This window comes from Amblyomma americanum, chromosome 3 (genome assembly GCF_052857255.1).
Source record: "Amblyomma americanum isolate KBUSLIRL-KWMA chromosome 3, ASM5285725v1, whole genome shotgun sequence".
Taxonomy (NCBI): domain Eukaryota; kingdom Metazoa; phylum Arthropoda; class Arachnida; order Ixodida; family Ixodidae; genus Amblyomma; species Amblyomma americanum.
In genome coordinates this window covers 68,680,891-68,705,321 of record NC_135499.1, presented here as the reverse complement: position 1 = coordinate 68,705,321, position 24,431 = coordinate 68,680,891, and the positions used below count along the sequence as shown (strand labels likewise).

General features: G+C 45.0%; 1 protein-coding gene across 2 annotated transcripts in view; it reads right to left on the bottom strand.

Moving 5' to 3' along the window:
- LOC144124651 (calpain-5-like) overlaps nt 1–24,431 on the bottom strand; it is a 109,579-nt gene that overhangs the window by 38,727 nt on the left and 46,421 nt on the right. For both annotated transcript variants that reach the window (XM_077657457.1, XM_077657458.1), the window contains exons 6-8: nt 17,367–17,551; nt 9,053–9,130; nt 8,215–8,395 (exon numbers count right to left, since the gene is read on the bottom strand). In XM_077657457.1, coding sequence (XP_077513583.1) covers nt 8,215–8,395; nt 9,053–9,130; nt 17,367–17,551 — 444 coding nt within the window. The remainder of the gene's footprint in view (nt 1–8,214; nt 8,396–9,052; nt 9,131–17,366; nt 17,552–24,431) is intronic.

The window sequence follows — 24,431 nt, the reverse complement described above, 5'->3', positions numbered from 1 at the left end:
GACGTCATCCACGGGGATCTTCAGCCGGCACCGATGGCGTTGCTGCGTAGCGCGTTGCTTCAGCTGGCTTTTACGGACTACATTTTGGAAATTATAGATAATTCAGCCAGTATTGAACAGTTTGGACTTTCGCCATGCATGTTTGAGCCATCAGCAGCTTCAGAAAACAGCGGAACCAACGACGCCGCAGAGTGCGCCGGCAGCGAAAGTCAAGGCGCGACATCTTCACGTGTTGGAAATCTCGAGTGGATAGATGGGTGGATGACAGCTTTTATTTCCACCGGAAATGGAGACCCTTTATTACCCACCGCCCCCAGCACGCAGGCCGGGAGGGCGGGGGCCGGAGCCTCCGTGAATAAAGGCTAACAAAGAGATTTTATCTCTTGCGGAATCAGCCGCCACGCGGATCGGCTTGTTTTTGCCGAGTGGGTTCTTTGCTGCGCAGCAGGGCTTCCCAGCTTTCTCTGCTATTAATATCTTCGTCGACTCCGGGGTAGTCGGCGCATTCCCATATTCTCTGCTTCCGGGTAACCGTGGAACCGCCGCAATGTCGGGACCTGGACGAGCGCGCCCAGACCTATTCCGAAATCGTTGTGAACTACAGACTACAGAAGAGAAAACTGGTGCCACCGCCTGATAAGAAGCTAATAGAGAAGCGACATGGCGGCACCTGCAAGCCAGAAATTTCGTTAATCCAGTATGGGCATTTCACGTCCTACCAGGGTAACACGAAAACCAAATCTCGACTGATACGTATGTTTTGCATAGGTGCATACACGTGCATATCTTTTGTGTAGGTGCAAGTGGCAATAAAAAAAAAAGTAAATTGCGCTGAAATGTTGTGTATCGCTGCTGCATAAAACCCTGGCCACGATCTTCTTTCTGGTGACAGTCTGTGTGTGTCTTCTCCTGTTCCTGCATCTTTTTTCGCTGTTTCTTTTTCTCTTCACCAACTTCTTGTAACTCCTGTAAGCGTGATGTAGTTCAGATCACCGGCATGCTTACACGAGTCGCAAGGGGTAAAGCATTTGTTTGTTGATTTATTTATAGTTACTTGCCTAATTACTCCCGAAGGCCTTTTAGAACTACAAATGAATGCCAAACTGGATGAGTTGGAGTGGTTGCACTGCTGTACTGTAGCGCGAAGAGTCGAGGTGACCGGGAGGAAGGTCCCGTCAGCGCTTTCCTTCTGTCGCAAGTTCGGGCTACTGTTCAACCATGAAACTTCTGCACTTACTTTTTATTTATTTATTCAAATACCTCACGGGCTCCGACTGGAGTATTATGTGAGGGGGGTTACATAACTGGGGTGGGAAAAAGAAGCAAGTAGAACATGGTTATTTTAACATCGTTATACAAAGAACAAGCAACCAACCAGAAAATAGAACTAAATTGAAAAACTAAATTGAAAAACGCACTACAGAACACACTTCACAAGAAAATGCTACTTATTTTTTCTTTGAAAATAACATGATCTGAGATGTGAACAATGTTATCAGGAAGACTATTCCAATAAATGATTGCACGGGGCAGGGCTGATGAGTTGAGTGCAGTGGTCCTTCCCGAAAGGCGCTTAAAACTGAGGTGATTATGCAATCGGTGAGATGTGCGGGCCGGTTTTGTAAGGGGTAGTGTGAAGGAATGATGGCTGTAAACAATTTTATGGAAGAGGCAGATAAGTGCTATTGTTCTGCGAGATTCTAAGGATGGAAGGAATAACGAAGCCTTAATGTTAGTTATACTGGAATGTCGGCACCCCCCGTGTGTTTGTTTTTTTTGCATGCTGAACACGCTTTTGAACAATAATTATGGCTGCGTTTCAGAGCTCTCAGTGCTGCTCATCAAAACTAGTGTGCTACGAGATATAGTTGCTGCTGTTGCATATCGAGATAACGAGCAGAATTATTTGCGGCAGATATATGCGTACCGCTGCTCGACCACTTTACCGCTCGGACTCAAGAACAGATTTGCATGAATTCTGGCGCCATTGTCGATCGTCAGCCATGACCAAGCGCTCATTAATGCAAATGTTTGCATTGCTCAAGTATACTAGGTTGATATAATTGGTTTTTTGTTCAGTTAGGTGCAGCGGCATGTGCTGTGCGCTGATGAAAGATTAAGAGAATTGCTTGTGCTGCCATGAGCTGCAAGCAATCAGGACAAACCCAAAAGGCACACAGTGCGTAACGAGCTCAAAAGAGTTCAAGACTGATTCACGTTCATAGTATTCCAGCGCAACGGCACATAGCCAAACCAAGGAAGACGGAAAAGAAGAAGGACGAACACAGCGCTGTGTTCGTCCTTTTTCTTTTCTTCTTTTCCGTCTTCTTTTCTTTGGCTATGTGCCGTTGCGCTGGAATACTATGAACGTGAATCAAGATTACCAACTAGCCCAAGAACTGACTCTACTGAAGTTCAAGACTGTGTGCCTCAAAGACAGTGCTGGAAGTGGCCTTAGCTCAGCATGGATGTGAACCAGCTGGAAGAGGCAGAGTTTACAAACAGGTAAGAAAGTAATATAACGAAAAAAGAAATGTTGATGCACATATTTTGTGCAGGCAGTTTCGGCATGCTGCGTACCACCAGATTGTCTGGTTAACGTGGAAGAGGCTGTGGGAGAACTACCAACGGATTCTACCAAGCTGTGTGCTGAGCGCTGTTCGAAAGGAGTACCATTCCAAACTGGTTTATATACAGGCTTCAAGCATTACACGGAATGCCCGAACGAGAGAAAGTAAACGGCACTGGCAGAAGATTACGGTTGTCTGTGGTTCGCCAAAGCACGGGCCGCAGCAAAAGAAGCGCAGCCGGACGGCCGGCCGACTCTCCGTGAATGGCGTCACTTCCACCAGTTCTCCGGTTTTGCCGTCCCCCCACCCGGCGCTTCCGGAAACGACGAGGGCGTGCCGGCGGCGGGTTTTTAAGAAGCGATTGCAGCTCTGTTTACAGATAGAATCGGGAAAAAAATTACACACATGATTTTCAAGGTCCTTTGTTCCCAACCACAGCGTTTCATGCGATTTGAAATCCGTTTCAGCTTCCCTTTAATATTTGTGCCAGGAGGCTGAAAATTTCACAGTGGAGAGATGTCTGCCAGTTTTCTAAAAATTTGCTTCCTATTTTTGCCTGTCTTGCTTGGTTACATTTTTGCAAATGATGCATTTCAAAGAATAGGGAAGGAGGGAGAAAGAGAGAAAGCGAGAGGGATGTTTTTGTCTTTGGGCACTTATCTGCCACGACTACGGGCATATGACAGCCCTAAAAAATATCCTATTTTGCTTACTATGATTCCTTTTATGCAGTGAGAAAAAAGCGATAGAAAAAATCATTACTCTTCAGAATTTCAGAAGAAGGATAATACGGACTGGTTGGTATGTGTTTCAATAAGCGCCATTATTTCCTTTTCGTCAGCTCTTCAGAATGGCCCTTTTTAATGAGACAACAGTAGTTGTAAAGAATTTTAATCCCCTTCAAAACTATAAATTGTAATCAAAGCACTACAGCTGCATTTTCACATAGAAAAGCATATACGTTCCAAACTTCATTGCGAAGCAACAAGTACGTATAAGTGCAAGAATGTCGTGCCCAAGCACTGAGGTTGCATGAAAATGATAAACGAAGAAAAATGCATTCCAAATTATTCAAAGAGACAGTGGCGATGCAGCTTGTTGGGGACACGAAAACAGTAGTTTCGGATTTCTTTTCTTTTGAGCTACGAAACTGCCGGAGGACCTGTCTGAAAGAAGAAGGCTTTCTCTACCCTACAGCAGAGCTACAGTGGTGGGAAACGCCGCAATTCAAATTTGTTACAGTCCTGAAAGTAGCTTGATTTTGCTCTTGCATTGGTCACTAGGCACGTTTGCATTGCAGTTTTCGTCATTTCGCATCTATGTTTGACGCTGGCATTGTTGGATATAAAAGAGAAAGGTTTATACATAATAAAAAAGGCAAAAAACAAAAATACAATTTTTAGGCATAAATCAGTATTTTTTTTTTTTCACGTGCATGTCTCCTTATGTCCTTATGAGCAGGGAAAGCTTGGCAGGTTGGGAGCAGCACTAACAAAAGTTTTTAGCAATTTCATAAGCAATGGTTATATATATATATATATATATATATATATATATATATATATATATATATATATTGGAATTAGCAAACCACCACTGGTATAGTTAAACCCACATATATCGAACTCACAAAAAAACACCTATGAGTTCGATATATACCGAGTAATTCAATATAAAAGTAGCAGTAAATTAAGGGGGGAGACTGCTCTTAAAGAAAAGATTTTTGTTTCTGCACCAAATTTAATCAAATTACACACCCTTGACTAGTTTTTCGTGCTGATTCCAAAAATGTCATTGGTTGCATGATAGGCTGATTAGTTCCTGAGATACACTTAATTAATGCCCTTTATTAATAAGTGCAATTAAGAAAAAAAGCACATTAAAAAAGTTAATAAATTGCACTTTGTTAGGTTCTACAAACCAAAAGGGATGAAATGTTGGAAACAGTTTTTTGATTTTACCGTCATAAGTAATTTTTAAAGACATTGAAACTCAAGGTACAAATAGCGCCTAACTTGCAATCGAGAAATAGGGCAAATTAAAAAATTTCTGAACTTTAATTACAAATTCTGCTCCCAACATTGCCTAGTGTACACATATGGCTACGTGCTAAAAAAAGAATTGTGGTTCTATCTGCCATATATGCTGAGATATGCTAATTTGGGATTTGCTACGAGTCCAAAATTTCTATTTTGAGAAAAACAGCAAAAACAAAAGAAGTGTTGTTTATGGCAAAGTACTTCAAATTTATTCACATACTGGCATTAGCAGACACCTAATAGCCTCCTGGGACGTAGTCTGTCTGACCAGAGTGATTGGAATGGCAGTTTTTCAGTGTGCGCTGAAGATTTTCTGCAGATTTGCGCTTCTGCACAGATGCTGTTTTCCTCTGGACATCTTTTTCCCGCATGCACTTGGTTGTCTGGGGGCTAGGCGTTAGGCTGAGCTCTTGCAGTATATGTGCAGCAGTTCTTTCGCTCCCTGCATTGAACTTCATCACTGCTTCAGCCACAGCAGCCTGCACTGTGAAGAGAGAGGCATGCCTTTCCTTTCGAGCAAGGGACCATATCATTGAGTGCAAGCTCTCATTGTTGTTTTGAGTCTTGCCTCGTTGGCAGCGTTCTAGCAGTCTCCTGTCTGAAAGCCTTTCGTATATAGGCAGTAAGGCATTGCAGACATGAAGAGGTAGATTGTGCCGATGAGGTGGCATTGCCTCGCCTCTGGCCTCTGCCGCATTCTGCCGGCACCAAGAATTAGGGCCTGTTGGACAGAGGCTGTGATTTGAAGTGGAGTCGTTGGACGTCACATGATGGTAGGTGGCCATCACAGCTTTGTGCCTGGCCTCCACATCACCTATGTGGGATTTGAGCGCCCACGAATAATAAGAGCTCAATTCAGCGATCAAATCTTGCGCGAGCTTGCCTCTCCCACCAAGCGATTCTCCAGCAGCACCTTTCTGTTTGGTAACCACGCTGCGCAAAGCAGTGCCCATGCGTTTCTGCACGTGGTTCACACAATCCTCCTTATGGATTTCAATATATCCATACACTTCAGCTTCTTCCAAAGCGGGGAACGTGCGACTGTCCCCGTCAGACAGCATTGTGGTATAACGGAGGTTGTGCTGCTGCAGGGAACGCTGAAATAAGATCAGGGCAGCCTCAACCTCCATTTCACCAGCCTTCTTGCTTGTGTTTTTTTGGCAGATGTTGCTAATAAGCGATTTTTTCCTCTTTTTCCCATATCTGTGAGTCGTGCGAAACTTTGGCGCCGGCGTTGACATCGTCGCGAGATGCACCAGCGAACACACCTTGACAAGATGGCTACCGCTTACGCTCAACAGACGCTTCCAGCAGACGACACGAGACCCTTCAGCCCATCAGATAGCAACTTTCAGTCACGTGCACCGACTAGCGAAAAGCATCACGCGTTGCGACTGCTTTTTGGCGGCATTTTCTCCCTCATCCAATAAGCATAAAAGAGCAGCAACTGCGCGAAATTCAAAACGAAAAGCAGCTCTTCCAAATGAAACCAAGATGGCCGCGATCGCTGCAGTGAAACGATAATAGGATGTCGCAGAAAAAGCCCCATTATTGTGCGAAAATCTGCCGAGAGAGAGCTCGGATCGAAGTTTTATCCTCATTTTACAGCTCAAATATTGGCTCTGGAGATTAGAAAATTCACAGGCTGGTAGAGAAACAGCTGCAGACTTCGAAAATTCCATTTTTGAAAAATCGATTTTTTTCGTGATTTTTTAGCCTCCAAGAGCCGTCTCCCCCCTAACAACATACAAACAAACTAGGTGGAAAAAATGTATTTCTATGATACCATTTACTGCACGCAGGTTATCGAGCGAAATAAGTGTGAATTTTTTCTGCTCTGCCTCATTGTCTCGAAGAGAACACATTTTTCAACGTCATCAATGGTCTCCAAACAGCTGAGACCACAGCCCCTTCTATTGACACACAATAGCGACGAACCATGCTGAGCGCATGAAGCACTTTAAAGCACATGCGCACAGGTTCCTTTAAGTCTTTGTCACAGTTTGCATCAGTGGTGTCCTGGCTATCTGCTATATCAGCAAAGGTGTCTTCAGCTGCAAGCTCCCCCAGGTCTGAACATTGCTGTCCACGGGGACAATGCCACCTGCAGCTGCCCTATCACAAATGGAGAGTATTCGTATGATGGCAATATTTTTTGCCATTTCTGAAGCAGCAACATCAAAACCCCATAACCCAGTTTCTGTGATATGCAGGATGACAACTATCTTTTATTGTATTCTCTGATGACGAGACAAACCAATAGCATGCACTTCAAGTTCCCTGCAGCGAAAATTCTTAGGTATTTGCAGAAAACCTGCATAAAATATTACATAAGTGCATAAGAGCTCCTTTTCAATGAATTTAAATGATATAGTCAAAATCAGTACATAAAAAAACCCGTTCCCTAAAGATTTCAGAATTCTGAGTTCATAAACAAAATTTTTTTTTTCTAAGGCCAGCTTCCTCCCTTAGAGACGTTATTCCAAAAGAAGGTCAATGCAAGGAAGGAACGTGGCTGACACCAGGACAGGGATATACAGACTGTTCCACAATTATATGCATGCCACAGAATGCTCCTCACAGCTAAACCGGTGAATTGTTTGAGCTCAAATTTCGCACAGAAATGGCATTTGGCTAGCAGAATTGTTTTTTACCACATTTGTTTGGGGTACTTGCCTGAATCAATAAGAAGAAGTCGGATATTCGCATCGTCTGTGGCGACGATGAAACGAAACAGGCCGCTCTCTCAGCGATTGCACCGGTGGTGCCATCTCGTTGGTAGACCGTGGAGATTAGGCCAAGGAAGGGGGTCTTTTGCGGGAGGTTTGAAGACTCTTCAGCATCTGCTTAATCAGTGAACACAAAAAGCTTAGTTTGGCCAAAAGTGCAAAGTTTGAAGACTTTCGTGGTGCAGCATCCGCAAACCTCCCGCAAAACACTCCCCCACCGCCTTTGCCACATCTCCACAGCCGACAAAGGCGATGGCGCCACTGGTGCAATCGCTGAGAGAACGGCCCGATTCGTTTTGTCGTCACCGCAGACGGTGTGAATATCCGACTGTTTCTTGCTGATTCAGGCAAGAACCCCAAACAAATGTGGTACAAAACAATTCTGCCGACCAAATGCCATTTCTGTGCGAAATTTGAGCTTGAACAGTTCACTGATTTAGCTGTGAGGTACATTCTATGGCATGCGTTTAATTGCGGCACACGCTGTATACGAGCATCAAACAGTCGTGAAAGGTCTGCTCTAGAGCTGCCACGCCCCCAACTTTTTGTCACCTTCAGACTATGGCTCAGATCTTTGAGTCATTTTAATGCAATGTTTCCACCTCTAGCTCCAGACTCCGCGGAAATTCGTTTCTGTCAGTGTATGCCTTTTATTTCCTCCTGTCATAGTTGATGAAACAGTGCGGAAAAGGCACAGACAAAGAAGTCGCACTAGTGTCATCCTGTGCTGCTCCTTCAGCCGTTTCTTTCCCATGCTGTTTTTGTTGACCACGAGCTACCAACAAGCCCAGACATTTAGCAGCCCTCCCCATGACCCTGTCCTTCAGCAGCAGGCTACAGCCAGATGGTTTTCAATACAAGAGGACAGTGGCCAACCTGTGGGTTTCGGAGGAAGCTTGAGCGGTAATTGATGCAACCCCCAGCTCGATCTAGTGCACTGCCACGCTCTCCGACAGTCCACTCGCCCAGGAAGCTCTCCTCGCGCCAGCCGCCACGCCCGGGCAGGTGGCACACGCACATGTCTGTGAAGGCCAGCACAAAGTCCTCCAAGGAGATCCTGCAACCAAAGGAGAAAGAAGGTGCACTCTAGACACAGAAAGGAGTAAAAAAAGGGGGTAAGCTGACACCCAATTTTCTAAAACGGTGTGCGCTAGAGGACAGCATACTCCCTTTTTTCCCTCCCATATAAGGCGTATTCGTGTTTGGAGTGGGCCACCACACCTTTCAAACCCTGCTACACCAAACAGAGATGGGGAGCTAAATTTAAATTTGTGCTGACTGGTGGCTCTTTTCGTTGATCTCAAAAGTCAGCTGCATATTTCCCTGAGGCGCTAATTTATATCCAGGAGCAGAAAACTTTCGAAGGCAGGCTAAGATTCTAGAAAATAAATTTTGATCACTCTACCGACGATTTTTTATGCAATTTTTGTTGGGTCCTTATAGTAGACATTGCAACCCAACGGCGCTTTCAAGGTTCGATTAAAACTTCCACATGAAGTCACCGTGTAAGCAAATCGATGCAATCCAAGCACTTCTAAGCGCTTATGTTAGCAAAAGAAGCAAAATGAAGATAAACTTGCCATCAATACAGAGCTAGCGTAAGACACAAAGGCGACCATTTTAATGATTTTCTGAATCCATTTTGCATGCTTGGTTTGACACACTCACCCGCGCCATTCTCCTCAACCCTTGACTGTGACAAAACTTGGCTCACCAAAACTCGTGCTCATTGGGCTGCTGGATGCCCAGCTTGGCCTGCTCAGCTTCTGAGAGACGGGACCACTTGGCCGACCTGCGAGAAAGGGAGCATGCCCGCAGAGAGCAGTGCTTTCAAAACGTTTGCACTGCTCATCGCACCCCCTTTGCTCACTCCACCATCCATCACATAACGAGATATAAATAGGGTGCCAAATGCTGGTGGGGCCAAAGGACAAGATGAAAGGGAACACAACTGCCCAATTGTGTCGCCCCTTTCGTTGCCTAGTAAATCACTCTAGAGTGCAGTTCACACCATCTTGTCGAGGTACCAACCAAAAACGAGAGAAACTTGGTAGCCAATAATGCTAAGCGTTTCCATTCGAAACCTGTTGATGCAGAATTCTTGTTAGTGCTTACCTTAGAGAGTCGATTTACTTGAGGGAAACACGGCAAAGCACTGACCTGAACATTGCTTTTTCAAGTTTTGAGATTTATTATGATGCTTTGCAACTATACGATGCGGCTTCCGTAAACCGCTACAGCAAATAAGTGTACAACCAATGAGACGTCATTTGAGCCCTCAGTGCAACAATTCTGCATCACACGGCTTTCCTCCCACTACACCGCAATAAGAGGGGCGTCCTAGGATGGAGAACAGCCAGCACACAAGGATGAGGCCTTACAGAAGCATTTTGTCACTGGCGGTCTGCAGAAAAAATACTGCTGTAGAAAAAAAAACTTGGGGGGGGGCATTCTTAACCACATTCTCAAAGAGGAAAATAAGATATTTAGAAGTTGGCCCACCCCCCAAAAGTTCGAAAGAACCCCCAAAATTTTAGAATTAGGCCCACCCCAGGAAATTGATTAAAATCAATTAGCTAGGACTAGTGGGTGGACTAATGTGAATTAGTGTGTGGATCAATGTCAATTAGTGGTTAGATTTTTGTGGTTTATGGGAGTTTAAAAAAACGTCCCAAAGCGACTCAGGCTATGAAGGACGCCGTAGTGAAGGGCTCTGGAAATTTCGACCACCTGGGGTTCTTTCATGTGCACTGACATCGCACAGTACACAGGCCCCTAGAATTTCACCTTCATAGAAATGCAACCACTGAGGCCGGAACCAAACCTGCGTCTTTCGAGCCAGCAGCTGAGCACAATAACCAATGAGCCACCGCGGCGGCAGAATTAGTGGTTAGAGTTAGTATAATTTCATATGATAATCCAGTGGAAGGTAAAACATTCTAGTCCTCAGATTTACAAATTTTGCGGTGCTGATGACATTATGACCTTCTCAACCAATCGGAGAATTTCGTTACGGAGACACCCGGTAGTTTCTCCATTAAAAAAACTGACTGCTGACTGTGCACAAAAGACGTGATGTAAAAACAAAGAAGGGCCAAGAAAATCGGCCAAAGCCACTGAGCAAAGTGTGAGGTAATCCCACAAGAGCCATGTGCTTATGGCATCTTTGAAAAATCCTGAACAGACTCAAATATTTTTCACATCCCTCCATTACGGCACGACCGAAGGAAACGCTACACAATGGTGTTTTAAAGATTCTGGCTACCTCACAACTCCTGAATGTGGCCACAAATTGTGCTGAAAAAAGCATTTCCGAGCGTTCGCAGCTAGAACTACATAGCCGATTGGTTTTTCTCTAAGAGGGCATAAAGGGAGAATAGTACAAAGTACAGCTGGTTTGAGAGGTGGATGAGTGAAATACATCACTGAGAATTCTAGTCACTGCACTTGGTCAAATGAATTCCTCGCCACCCATGACTGGCCAATTACCTCACCGTGAAACATTATTTCAAAAGAAAGTGCTGCAGGAAAGCAGATGGGTGGTACAAGTGCTACTGAGTTACAACACAAAGCGTCGTTCACTTCCCATGCCGCTCGGTTGACTTGTATGATGTTTAGTGCACCATGTAGGCAGGGCAATTTTATTATTTTTCTTTGCATTATGCACCCAATGCCGCATTTACATGTTTTTAAGTCGACCTCAACATATCGAATGTCACAAAAAAAAAAGGAGAGTTCCCATGGGCACATTTCAAAATGAAAATGTATTAGACACTGGACAATTCGTTCACGTTTGTGCCATCATCCTCAGTAGCGCTGCCATCACCATCACTGCTGTGGTCCCACAGCCCGTCGTCTTAACGTCGTTATCCAGCAAATTCCCGCACTTCACAAACAACCACAGCACGTTGTCGGCACTCGAAATACCGCACTTCGCACACAACTGTACCACGTCATCGCGTAGAACAACTTAAAATTTTTCCTTGCCACAGCCGCCACACCTGTATCACTCATTCTGAAATGTCTAACTTGCAGCCCGGCACATAGTTGTTCAATTCTTCGGCGTAAAGCATTACAGCCATCTTCAATGTAACCATGAACAGCGCTGAATGCTTACCGTCCCCCGGAGCACAAGTGACAATTGACAAAACGCTACATTAAAAAAAGGTAAAACGTGGCTGGCAGTCAAGTAAAATGTGTCGAACCGAGCCAAAAAGAAACTATGTGCGAGCAACGTTGGCTGTTGTATCGGCTACCAACACCCCCGGATCGCACTGCCGTTCATAATAACTGATAAGAATGCTTCCATCTTTTTTGTCTGTTTAGTAAGTAAAGAAAATGTCTCATGAATTTTAGAACTATATCATTTGGAAACCAGCAAAGTAGTGCATGTCCCTGATATGAATAATCAAGTTGAGGACAAATATTTTAACAAATCTTTGTCATTCATGAACCTTGTTTACAATTTTGTACATATATAATGGCCAGGAAAAAATCTCAGTGACACTGTCCTTCATTCCAGTGCATTGCGCGGCTGCAGCTACACCAGTCGGGTATTGCAAGTAATTACACCGAAATTATAGTCGCAACAGAGAGCACATACAGAAACCAGGAATTCTGCAAAATATACACTAGAAATGCGAAGGTAAAATGGAATATCACAAATGCGGAGATACAGCTTGAGAAAGGGCAAAAAAGCGTTGCTGGAAATAAAGTTCACTGCATGTATACAGAAAACATGGAAAGAAGATATTTAAATACACGTATATTCTCTAATAAATCTACATGCCTTAGTTAAAGTTGCTGTATATAATATGTCAAACAAGCCAAATAAACATGTTGCACAATCACAGATAGCAACCTTTACGCATAGAAAGACGGACTATCCTGCAAAAATCAAGCTATGATCGCAGAAATCCTGATATGTATTTAGGCCATGCTGCGGTTGCGACAGCACCATATGGATAGAATAATAGGGGAAGAATGCAGAAATCAATACGAAAATGTGTATTTTCGCTGCATGCAAAGTGACTGCAATCATTCCACATAGAAAATTAATGAAGGGTATCGGTCTGACTCAAAAAAGAAGTAAAAGCAGGTAGCTAAAGAAAAGGATAAACTAAAGCCACACATGATGGGACAAGTTGCTCTACCCAACATCCGAGAGTGTTTGTTGGGAAACGCCGTGTGGGCCGGGCTTTCAATGAGCAAGGTCGGTCAGATTGGTTAATGATGCCCTCGTAAATTTCGTAATCGCATGATAACTTTGATCATGATGCTAACTGTTATAAGAAATGGCAAAATTTTCTGCAATTTTAAAGGCTAATGAATAGTCATATGTTTTCCTAATTGTGTGTTTATACAACTAAAGAAACAGAGCTTCTTACTTGTATTGGTTTTGTTGCTTCGCTACGTGAAGAACAAAGTTTATGAGAAGTTTATATCCATAAAGTTCCAGAATTGAAATCTCTGCATTCCGTAGATTCCGCGGCCGCCGCGAGATGCCGCGACGAGCCTGCTCCTCATCGAAACGACCTTGAAACTTTGTGCTTGGATGGGGTTCCTTGCATGATGTGACTCCAGGTGCATGAGCGTTAATTGCCATGCAATCCAACCCGAGTCCACAATGTTCACACCGAAATGTCTTTTCGAGCGTGAAAAAGACATTTTAGACAAAATCCAGCATGATTTCCAGTGCCAGTGGTTGTTTTGGTCGGTCGGCGGTGCATAACAGTACGAAAAAATTTCAAGGAGGGCTAAAGCCCCATAAGCCACCCCCCTGGCTATGCCCTAATCACATGGTACTTAGCAAAAGTTTTCTTTGTTCTTTGCAGAAAGTCTGCCGTGACTTCGGTCCACCTTGTTTTGTCGGGGGCGATTAGAGTTCGAGGAATTGGAAGCCATAAAATGGGTATGCTGTTCGACCATGGTGCCAACCGCCCACCATGGGGCCCAACAAGGACACGGGACAGGAACTTAGAAGAAAGCCCTGCCCACGCCAGTTGTACACTGTAGTTATAACCAAATATGACGAAATGCAGGGGGTGGTTCGCCACACAAGGTTAACCCTAGCCGCCAGGAAAGAAGGAAAAACAAAGAAGGAAGGAGGAGACAGAAGAGTTATGAGAAAGAAGATACGAGAGTGACAGGAGAGGACAGGAAAAGGTGACTGCCGATTTCCCCCGTTTGGGTCAGGCCGGAGGTGCCGTCTACAGAAAGCTGGGGCCAAAGTGGTGTGTTGCCTCCGTAAAGGGGCCTTAAAGGTCCAAAAATTCTGCATCCACTCAACCACCAGGATCTCCTTTTCCCCGGACATGGCGATGCCACGCACGACTAGACGCTCGGGTCCGTGGTGACGCACTGCTCACTATCATCCCCCTGCGGGAATGTCCCTGTGGATGCTCAGGAACCCATGGTGTCGCGACTCGCCAACATCTGCATGAAGCAGATGCCCCCCCTGCGGGGACAGCAAAGACTCTTCGGATGTAGTGTCCACAACAAAATGTGCAGGTGCTTGTGCACAGGGGGCCATAACTGGAGTGGTTGTGACAGGGAGCTGCACTGCAGACCCTGTACCTGAAGTGGGGCACAATACCTCAGCTCTCAGGGAATTCTGCGAGGCCAGCACAACAGGCAGAGATAAGCCCTTGCTTGCCTGAGGTGGGTCGACAGCTGGTGTGCTGGCTTGTGTTTGGCCAGTTGGGGCACTTGGAAGAAACTTCAGCTTCGTTAGTTGTGGAGGCAGAAGCCGCAAAAGGGTCAACTGGAGCTTTGGAGTACGTTACATCGCTGTAATGGAGGATCAACTTTTGCAGCTTGTCATACAGACAATTCCTGGTGCTGCACCGTGAAGCCAGTCCAGGCAGTCATGTGGCAGGGCCGCCTTTAAGAGAGCGTAGTGTTGCCCTTGGGAGGTCACTTTGTGGGTGAAGAAACGAGCCTCGACTTGCGCGAGCCAAGAGACACGGCACTCAAGACAGAAGGATGTAAAATCAATGTCCACATGCGCCGTAGTCGTGGATGTGTGGGCATTGTAATGGGAAAGTGCCGGGCTTGAGTCAGGACCTGGAAGGCCTTGAGGCGATAAGCACAGGTGCAGTTGCAGGTGAGGCGGCTCTGAAGATACGGCGCCGGGGAACAGAGGCGAGGGGAACAGAGGTGAGGGGAACACCTGCATGATGTCATGAAAGCACAGAACAGCACCTTTGAAGGCGTAGTAGTTGAGTGCCGCAGTGAGGGAAAATGCTGGGCGGTAAGGAGTCACAGATGGGGAGAGCCTGCGTTGCCTGTGATGCAACACCACCTAGTGTAGATGGTTGCTTCCGCCTGGTAGAACCAGATAGCTGAATAGGGTTCGTAGAACAGCGGAAGAACTACCATGGGCTGGCGAGTTCCCCCACTGGGGCCCAGGGCCAAGGCGTGGTGCAGTGACAGAAGGCGGGGCGGCGAAGGGCAGGAAATCTGAAGCAGGCTGCGCTGTGCCGGTTTTGGGTGCTCAGGAGCCGTCCGTGGTCACCAGAAATGTAGGCATGATGGCGGCCACGTTTATTGTACTTGATGACGGGCTGAGACGGCATGGTGATGGCCTAGCCAGCTGGGTAGCGAAGCATGCGAACTGCTCGCTGTCCTCAAGAGCTCACCAGCATTCGATGCTCACGCTTGACAGAGCTAAGCATCGCAAGCTTGCACTTGCCTGCACGGTAGGTGCAGTGCCGCGATGATAATGGTCGTTACAATGTAATTTAATTTTATGTAAAGCAAGCCCTTGTGCACTTATGCAATATGTTCTGGAACTTTATGTCGAGATCTTTAAAAAAAATTTTGCTGCAGGGAACTCGCTAGAATGCGTGCCAATGGCTTCTCTTGACATCGAGCTATGCAATAAGGAAATAATTATTATCCTGCATATCACAGAAGTTGATTTATACGGTTTTGAAGTTGCTTCTTCACAAACAGGAAGAAACATTTGTATTCCTCTTTCTAAGTGACAACTTCAAAACCGTATTGTTCAACTTTTATGAGGCAGGATGACAATTTTAACCTTAATGCATTCCTTGATGTCAAGAGAAACCAATGGCATGAAATCTAGAAGTCTAGCAAGTTCCTTGCAGCAAAACTTCTTTAAAGCTTTCGGCAAGAAGGAACAGAACATACAGCACAGGTGCACAAGGACTTCTCGTACATGAAATTAAATTACATATTTGGAATCAGCATGCAAAAATACATGTTCCCTGAAGATTTCATACTAGTGACTTCATTATTAAAATTTTTTTCCAGACCCTCTTCCCCCCTTAAAGGGGCTGCGAAACACTGCTTGAATGGATGCCGGCTACACTTTACATGGATTCTTAATGTCACACAGACGCTGACTCAAAAAAAAATTACAGGAGTCAATGCATAAGAACAGGAGTTATTCAATGAAGAAATTTCAAAATACAAGCAAAGAAAATGCTGCCCTCAACTCGATTTTCCCGGGGCTTCCCATTTCCATTTCACTCTCCCAACGACGACACTGGTGGGGCCAATCGAAACAGCCTATCTGAGCACGTCGCGGAAGTTTGCACACTATGGTTCCCTAATCGCTGTAACTCGTCCTTGCCAAGGCTGGTAGCCTCGTTTTCATGGTTACAACAACCACGTGAATGCCCAGCTGACCCAGCTATGCTTCATCGTGACGTCGACGGCGCAGAAGGGAACACTGATCAGTGACGTTCCCTAACTTATGGGTCCGAACCCGAGCGGGAGATACTGCAACGCAGTGGTGGCCTGCGCAAGATACTAGATACAATTGGCATAGTGTGTACCGAAACTGCTTACCGTGTACCATGGCCCACCACTAGGAACGCACTGATTGGTCATGGCAAGCAAGGCGCGCGCTCTTGACAGGAACGTGGCGCCATCTGGCACCGCCACCCGGTGATGTGCAGTGCTAAATGTGAAACGAATGGCTTTTTTCTTTGAATCCTTCCTTGGGACCGAAACGAACGTTTGTAGAGTGCAATGGCTGTATCGGATCGATTCCGCAAAGCCGTTCTCGGATACATAGAGAGTAGCCATAAGTGTTGAGTGCTAGGTCGTAGGATGTGTACAGAGATGCGCAAAGTCCTTTGATGCAAAAGAAAAGCCAGAGCCTCTGATGGTGTATTTTTGTTGTACCTGCTTTACAGCGCTTTTATCTAAGGCACACAAGTTGGTTTTGTTGATTTAATATAAAACACAAAAACTTGACAAAATATATTTCTAGTTATTAACATAATTTGCAGGATATTTACTCTTTGTCCAATCATCAAGCTCCCGCCCAATGATGTCATATCCACTGCTAAAAACCGCCACTGTATGGTGACATCGTCGGCGCCATGAATTTGTTTTTGCGAGCTAATTAAAATATTAAAAACCGGAGTATATGCGGGACAACCAATGCTAACACCATGACTGTACCAAGCTTATTCTACCAAGCTTATTCTACATCTGGCTTCTTGCCACTAGTAGCAAACAAAACCAATAACCTTCACTCCAAACGAGGCCGTCCGGGAAAGCGACCTGCAGGTTGCACTAGTCAATGTGAACACCAGTGTTGTTGACCTGCACCTTAGCCGAAAGTGCAGCCGGTTGCATGCCGTTCAGAACTATGAAGTGGTTATGCACCTTCAAGAAGGTTTTTTTCTTTTTACACAGAGTGCATGGAAGAACCAATCATCTGTTGTCACATTGTTTTATCCAAGAATCAATCCCAACCAAGCTCATCTTAACGACAGTCTACTGCAACTGAGAAAAATGCAGAGCAGAAAGCAGAGGCACGGCTTAGAACCACTTTCAGTTAATTGCCTAATGAGCAGAAATAAAGAGAGTTCAGGTGAGACTTCAGAATCTTGGGGTGCAGAAATTTGCGGGGCCCTGCAGGAGCTTAGATGCAGCCTTACCGACTACGTGCAAGCCTTCGGTGTGCAACATGGGACCCACGGGAAGTTTTACAACTAGGCACAATGAACGCTCAGTACCAGCCATGCAGAAAAGGGCGGGGAACCCACCCGCGGCCTAAGGTGATCGCCCAAGGGTTGTGAAGACGGAGCAAGCGCAGCTGCGACTGCTCAGGGGGTGCCTCTTGGCCGGGGGTGCTGGCAACCGTGACCGCCTGGGCACACACCACTGGGTAGGTGTGGCCGCGGAGCAGGCCCTCCGCCGTCAAGCTGCCCATCTCCTCGGCATGCTCTACCTGCTCATCCACCACCGCAAAGGCCAAACAAACAAGCCGACACATCAAACTGGTTCACATTCCAAAACATAAATGGACTTCATAGGTTTCAATCACAGAGCACGAGCATTACCATTAGTGAGAGAAAATATATACTGCATAACAAAAACCTCTCTCCCTATTAACCTCCACTAAGGAGTGTGTATATCAGAATTTTGGTTGGAAAGCAAACACAGCAGACTCCCGTTAAGATGATGAACTCGGTTAAGAACAACAATGAGAGAACATTTAACATGGTTTCTCACATGCTCAATATAAAAAAAAATCTGCTTAAGACAAACCGCTTTGCACAGCCTTTGGTCAAGACAAGCTTTCGCGATGACCATGAACGACGACTCCATCAGCAGTGCTTCCAAGATGTCCATAGGCCTTTCTCGAGACAAGAACAAATATTAAATCTTCCCTGCAGATTCACCCGAAGATTCACAGAAGTAGGAAAAGCAGGACACCATCACCAGCCTGTGCGCAATATAGAGATCTCTGCATTCCGGATATCACGTGCCACTCCTTGCCTTCAGCGGAGGAAATGGAGTGCAAATCAGAGAAGGAGTGCTCTGCAGAATGAGTGAGATAAGAAACAGAGTTAAAGCCCTGTATTGCATGGTCAGCCAGCAACGGCACCTTCAGAGCACTCAGAGCCAGAGGGAAGCAAAACATAGAAAACTAACAAACAGAGATTGCTCCCAAAGAGAAAAAGAGATGTTGATAGAAAACAGATTAATGCCATTCTGAAGTCGAGTAACGAGACTGTTGCATGCCCTCCCTATTAAATTCACTTCATGCACAGTGCAGGAAAAGTTCTTATCGCCTCACTGCAAGATAATTTCATTCAGGGTTTTCGTCGAACAGGTAGTACTTGTACACACTTTGCATGCTTGCATAGCCTTCTGGTAGCACTTCTGATGAGACAAAATCTCATAGTCCCATGGTCTTAAGTGGAGAAGCGGGTCTTAAGAAAATTCATGAAGTCACAATTACGCAATCTTAAGAGAAAATGTATTTTTGCATGCTGATTCCAAATATGTAATTTAATTTAATGTAAAACAAGTTCTTGCACACTTATGTAATAAGGTAAGTAACTTCTTGCGGAGAGGTAGGTTTTGAGAAATTTAGATCAGGACAGCTTGCTAAAACGCATACCAATGGTTTCTCTTAATATCAAGGAATGCAATGAGGGTGAAACTATTACCGTACACATCACACAAGTTCAGTTTAGAGTTTTGTTTTGAAGTTGTCACTTCAGAAACAGGAATGCAAATTTTTCTTCGTGTTTCTGAAGTGGCAGCTTCAAAACTCTATACCTCAACTTCTATGATAATTTTACCTTTATTGCATCGCTTGATGTCAAAAGAAATGAACGGCATGAATTTCAGCAAGTTCTCTGCAGCAAAATTTCTTGAAAGCTTTCGGCAAAAAGTTACCTAACATATTACATAAATGCACAAGGACTTGTTTACATAACATTGTATTACATATTTGGAATCAGCATGCAAAAATACATGTTCTCTGAAGATTTCATAACTGTGCCTTCATTATTAAAATTTTTATTCTAAGATTCTCTTCCCCCTTAAAGGGCACGTACTATCAGGCACGAAAGTTTGCGGGAAGTGAGTTCTTGGAAAAATGTTTATTGTAGCTGCATCCCTATAACTAGTTACCTGATATAGTATGCAGGTATTAAAGGCCTAAACGCTCCTTCCTCTGGTAACAATGTCAAGTGATTGAATAGCGAGGTGGAGCTACAATAAGTGTTTTTTCCGGAAGTCTCGTCCTGTAAACTTTTGTCCTCGACAGTACAGTACGCCATAACTTCTTAAGTGGGGATGCGGGTCTTGAGATCGAATAAAATTGCAAAAAGGCCTATTTTCCAAAAAACCGTTTGTAGTACTAAATATAATCATCATCATTATTAACCTGACCACACCCACTGCAGGACAAAGGCCTCTCCCATACTTCCCCAATTAACCCTGTCCTGGGCCAGCTCTTCTTAATCTCATCCACCGACCTAACTTTCTGCTGCCTCCTGTTCCAAAGTACAAAAAGGCTACTATTTTGATAGTCACATGGCTGAAAAGCACAGCACGAACTTGGAAATGACATTCCAATTCGCATGATCGCAATTCTGAAGCCGCTCCCTAACCACCGACCTTTTACTTTAATTAGTTGTTTTCCTAAATTACCAGACAACCTATTTCATGCATTCTTTTACCAATGTATCTTCACTGAGGTAAGCTTAAAAACAGTATAGCTGTACAAAGTGCATCTTGGATGATACAGTTCTTTAATTATTTCGAATAATTTATAAACATTTTTTGGCTAACAGCCTGTAATGAAGAGCCCAATTAAAACCACAAATCTTCTTATAACTTATATTTCAGTTCAGCTATTCAAAATCTAATTGCATATTTGGACTGCACATAAGAGAGAACACCTCTGTGGTAATTAAAATAAGGATTGTGCAAGAAATAAAAATTGTTTTAAGATACCAACTTACAGTTTATTCAGGCATTCATCCTGCCAACATAAAATACATAAAAAAGGCTCCTCTTATTTCGAACCAGTTTTCTGTTGCCTTCAAGTTAAAAGCATTGAACACAAAATGTATCAGTGTTAAAAACTGACTAAACTAGTCTACAGCTTGGCTGAGCCACTCGTCGAGGGCCGTCATTGGTCCTCAATTATGCAAAATTTTGTTAGCTTAGCTTCAAAGAGCTTTTCTCAACAAAAATACTCTTGTTTACAAACTAAATTGCACTCCCTGCTCTGCCCACAAAAGAGGTCCACGCAAGAAGATATGCACCAGTGCCTTCCACTGTATTCTTTTTCAAATAGGAGAGGGCTTGATACCTTTTGTTTCTGAATTTTTAAAGTATTGTTTTTAGAGTAATAAACTATGAACATAAATTAACATTTCCATTCAGAATAAAAATTTATAATTAACTTTACATATGAATTTTATTTTAATCAGTCAAAATTTAAATTTTGAAATTTAGATATTTCAAAAATATAAACGTCTACTTAGGGCAGGTATTGACCACAGGTCCAGATCACTGAAATAACTAGAACAAAAAGAATGGGGTGGGGCACATTTGGCAGGTACCCTCACATCACGAACGGCAGTGTTCCAATATCCCTCAAGAGAATGGTAGTGTTCCAATATCCCATGCCATGCATGCCATGCAGTGCGGTGGTGGTAGTGGTGCAACATGTTTATTAAAACAGCCTTGATGTTAGGCATTTAACAGGTCCCGGGCCAAAGTGACAAGGGCGCGTTGCAGGTTCAGGTCCTGGGAGGTGAGCCAGATGGGCCATGGTGGGGGTGGGGGGAAAGGATAGGTGGGGGACTGGAAGGCCCAGAGGCTCTGTGTAAGGCAGTGTTTTATTTTTGCATGCGTGCATGGACAGTTTGAGCACTGGGGTGTGGAAGTGTACTCATACAAATCAAGTTTAGCTGGTGTATGAAGGAGATTAAATTGTGTTCGGCAAAAAATGCGAGCCTCGCGGATCGATAAGGTTCGGTGTGGCAGTGGTAAATCGGCTAAACCCAATTTTTGCTGCGTGTAGTATTCGTGACCGTGACGCTGTAAGCCCTGACTGTGTGCACCGTCGGTTGGCTCGTTCTTGGGATCCCCGCCGCCCAATGTATGGTATCGCAGGCAAGCTGGTGAGCAGCTCATTGCCGGGAAGGACAACGTGACTAGGGATCCACCGAAGGGTCACCGGTCGTCGGCTCAGAGCTGTGAGTGCAGCATCTAAGGCCGATTGGGCAGGGAAGGGGAGGGCTCTTTCATGAAAAGCACGCAGAGCTGCCTGCGGGTCTGTATAGATGACGTATGCGCGTGCGGGGGGTAGGCTGATGAAGTGTGCGATGACATTGGCGATCCCGTGTATTTCTAGGGCGAGAGTGGAGGGTGGGTAGGTGTATGGACCGGTTGCGTGAGTGCTGGTCGTAGAGAGGGAAGGGTGGAGGAAGATTGCTGCTGTGGAGCCCACAGTTTCCGTGAGGCAGGCATCTGTGTAGACCACCGCCACAGTGTCCAAAGGTGGCTCGTGGTTGTGTGCGTAGGCATGGCGATGGCCTGCGTGTGTGTGTACGGACATGCAGTGTCTCAGTCATAAGTGGGATGGGTTAAAATCATGCAATAACGTTCTTGCTAATTTGATACAGGCACATGAGGCTGCCTTGTAAAACACAGGCACAATAGTCAAGCCACATCAATCGTTGTCAGTTCGATAGTCTTACATGAACTCTAAGTGCAAGACAAGCTGCGAGTGCCAAAGGCAATGCGAAGTGATTTGAATTTTCTTCCTGCAGGAAAGCCTTTGGAGACACACCTATTTAACTGCTTTTTCAGTGCACTTCTATGTTTGGACTCCTTCGTCTGTATCCCAGAATGTAGCAGCATAGACAATGGTGACGCGAGTTAAAGTCTACTAACACAATACAGGGCTTGAGCCAGGTCCCTTTATGATTTGTGTAGACGGGTTTTTCAATTATTCTTGTGGTGCTATCATGCTCCCTGGCTAGGCGAGCTACCCATTTTGAGATGAATTTGTGACACTCTGTGAGGGGGAGATGCACAGAAGAGCACTCTTGTAGAACGTGAAATGTGGCTTCAGGTTTGTCGCTGCACCGATGACAGAAGCAGGATGCTGGGCCTGTACAACCATGTTTACTCACATATGTGCCCTCATGTGAACCCATAATTTATTACCTTGGGTTTATTAAAAAAAAACCTTTACTTGCACATTTTACACTTCCTGCTGCGCTGGACCATTAGCATTCAAGTGGGTGAGCACAATGAAGGCTTTATAAGGTCAGCAGAGCCGTATCATTGCATGTGGCTGTGAAAGATGCCAGTGGCGAGAGGACAAATTGCGTGCCATTTCCCACGCTCGCTTGCACTGGCAGTCGCTTTCCCACACGAGTAGTTGTGAAAGCAAACTTCCGGTAACTTCCAGCACTTGCTGGAATCCGAAAATACAGAACCGTTTGAAATGCAAAGTTAGAGCGATGCGCTTCAGTTGTATGAAGCCAAGATCGCCGCATCTGGAAGGAGTCTAGATGTGGTAGCTCAGAAAATTTGGCGGAAAAGAGTGAGCACGGAGAACTCTCTTTAAGTCGAACTTGAAGGGACCAGAGAATGTTTTTTTTCTAATCAATCAGAAGTTCGTCTCACCAGAAGTGCTTCAAAAAAGATACATCAGCATACTATGCATGTCCAGATATGTGTTATTTGAAAACAGAAAAAAAAAATGACCTTGCAGTTGCAGGATAATTGCAAATGAAACACATATGTATGGCACTATGCATGAAGTGAGCTGAACAGTGAAGACATGAAACGAAGTCATGTTATCCTATTTGAAAACAGCACTGGTCTAGATTTATTTTTTTTTCACTGGCTCTTTTTCGCTCCCTCTCTTCTGTAGCAACTGCTTTTTGCAATATTCTTGTTCCTGAATGAGAGTTTTTAAGGCTCCGAGTGCCCTGAAGGTGCACAGCTGGGTAGCCATGCACCTCTCTTATCTCACTCCTTCCGCAGCGTAATCATCATCATCATCATCAGCAGCACCACCAGCCTGACGACGCCCACTGCAGGACAAAGGCCTGTCCCATATCTCTCCAATTAAGCCTGTCCTGTGACAACTGCGGCCAATCTATCCCCGCAAACATCTTAATCTCATCCACCCACCTAACTTTCAGCCGCCTTCTGCTACGTTTCCCTTACCTTGGAATCCAGTCTGTTACCCCTGAGGACCATCGGTTACCTTGCCTTCGCATTACATGCTGTACTGAAGCCCATTTCTTCCTCTTTATTTCGACTAGGATGTTAGCCTGGTGCACCATTCGCCTTTCTGTCCACCGTAGACAGTGGCCACGCGATGCTCATACAGTATTATCTGGCCATCTCTATGCCACTGTACCACATATTGTGACACCGTGTCAGTTGAAAATTCGGCTCCCAACTGTTGAAGCCCCATGTGAACAAGCGGATGCACTCCACTCCTTTTAGTCCACAGGTGGCAACGCATGGCGCGTGACACGCGTACGATGCCACCAAGAACACACCGCCACACAACAGCTTCCCCATACTATGCTGCGAAATTTCATGGAAGCTATATTTTTTAGGTGCCTTTCCCTCTGTGTAAGCATTTTGTAGATTTTTCCTTTACTTGACAGTGCCATGCAGATGCCCTGTGAGTGCCATTCCCCGGGCTCGGAGGACCCGGCCGTGCAGACAATCGCCACCAGCCGGGCTGCCAGTGTTATGGACCTTAGGGACATAAACACTTGAGTGCAGTGGGGTCGTGCGGAGACCCAGGGGCGTGCCCTGACTTCCTCTCCAACAATAAAGTTTCTCTCTCTCTCTCCCCGGGGGGGGGGGGTCACCAGGGTTCACGGTCGCACCAAAAGTTCCTCTTAACTGAATCACACACTAAACAGTTCATCTGAAGTGGGTATTTTTTTTTTTACATCAAATCCTACGGAAACCTACGAAATGGAATTACACTGTCCATCCTGTCCGGGAATTCTTAACGGGAGTCTACTGTAGTCACAATTTTTGTACGGCAAAGTTTATCAATGTGTGCAGCCTAGGTGGAGGGTAATAAGGAGTTGGATGTTCTGTATAAAAAGGCTGGCATGACCAGTGGGCACCAGCTGTTGAATTTCATTAACAGTTTGAGGAACGATTTAGCTATTAAGTGTAGCAGATCACTCTCTTTCGGGGAATTGACTTCTGGGCAAAGGTGATGCCCAAGTACTTAATTGGTTTGTTGCTTTGTCGGCTATTTGAAAGGTTGGAAGGTCATAGAAAAAACTTTAAACTTTGGAGACGTG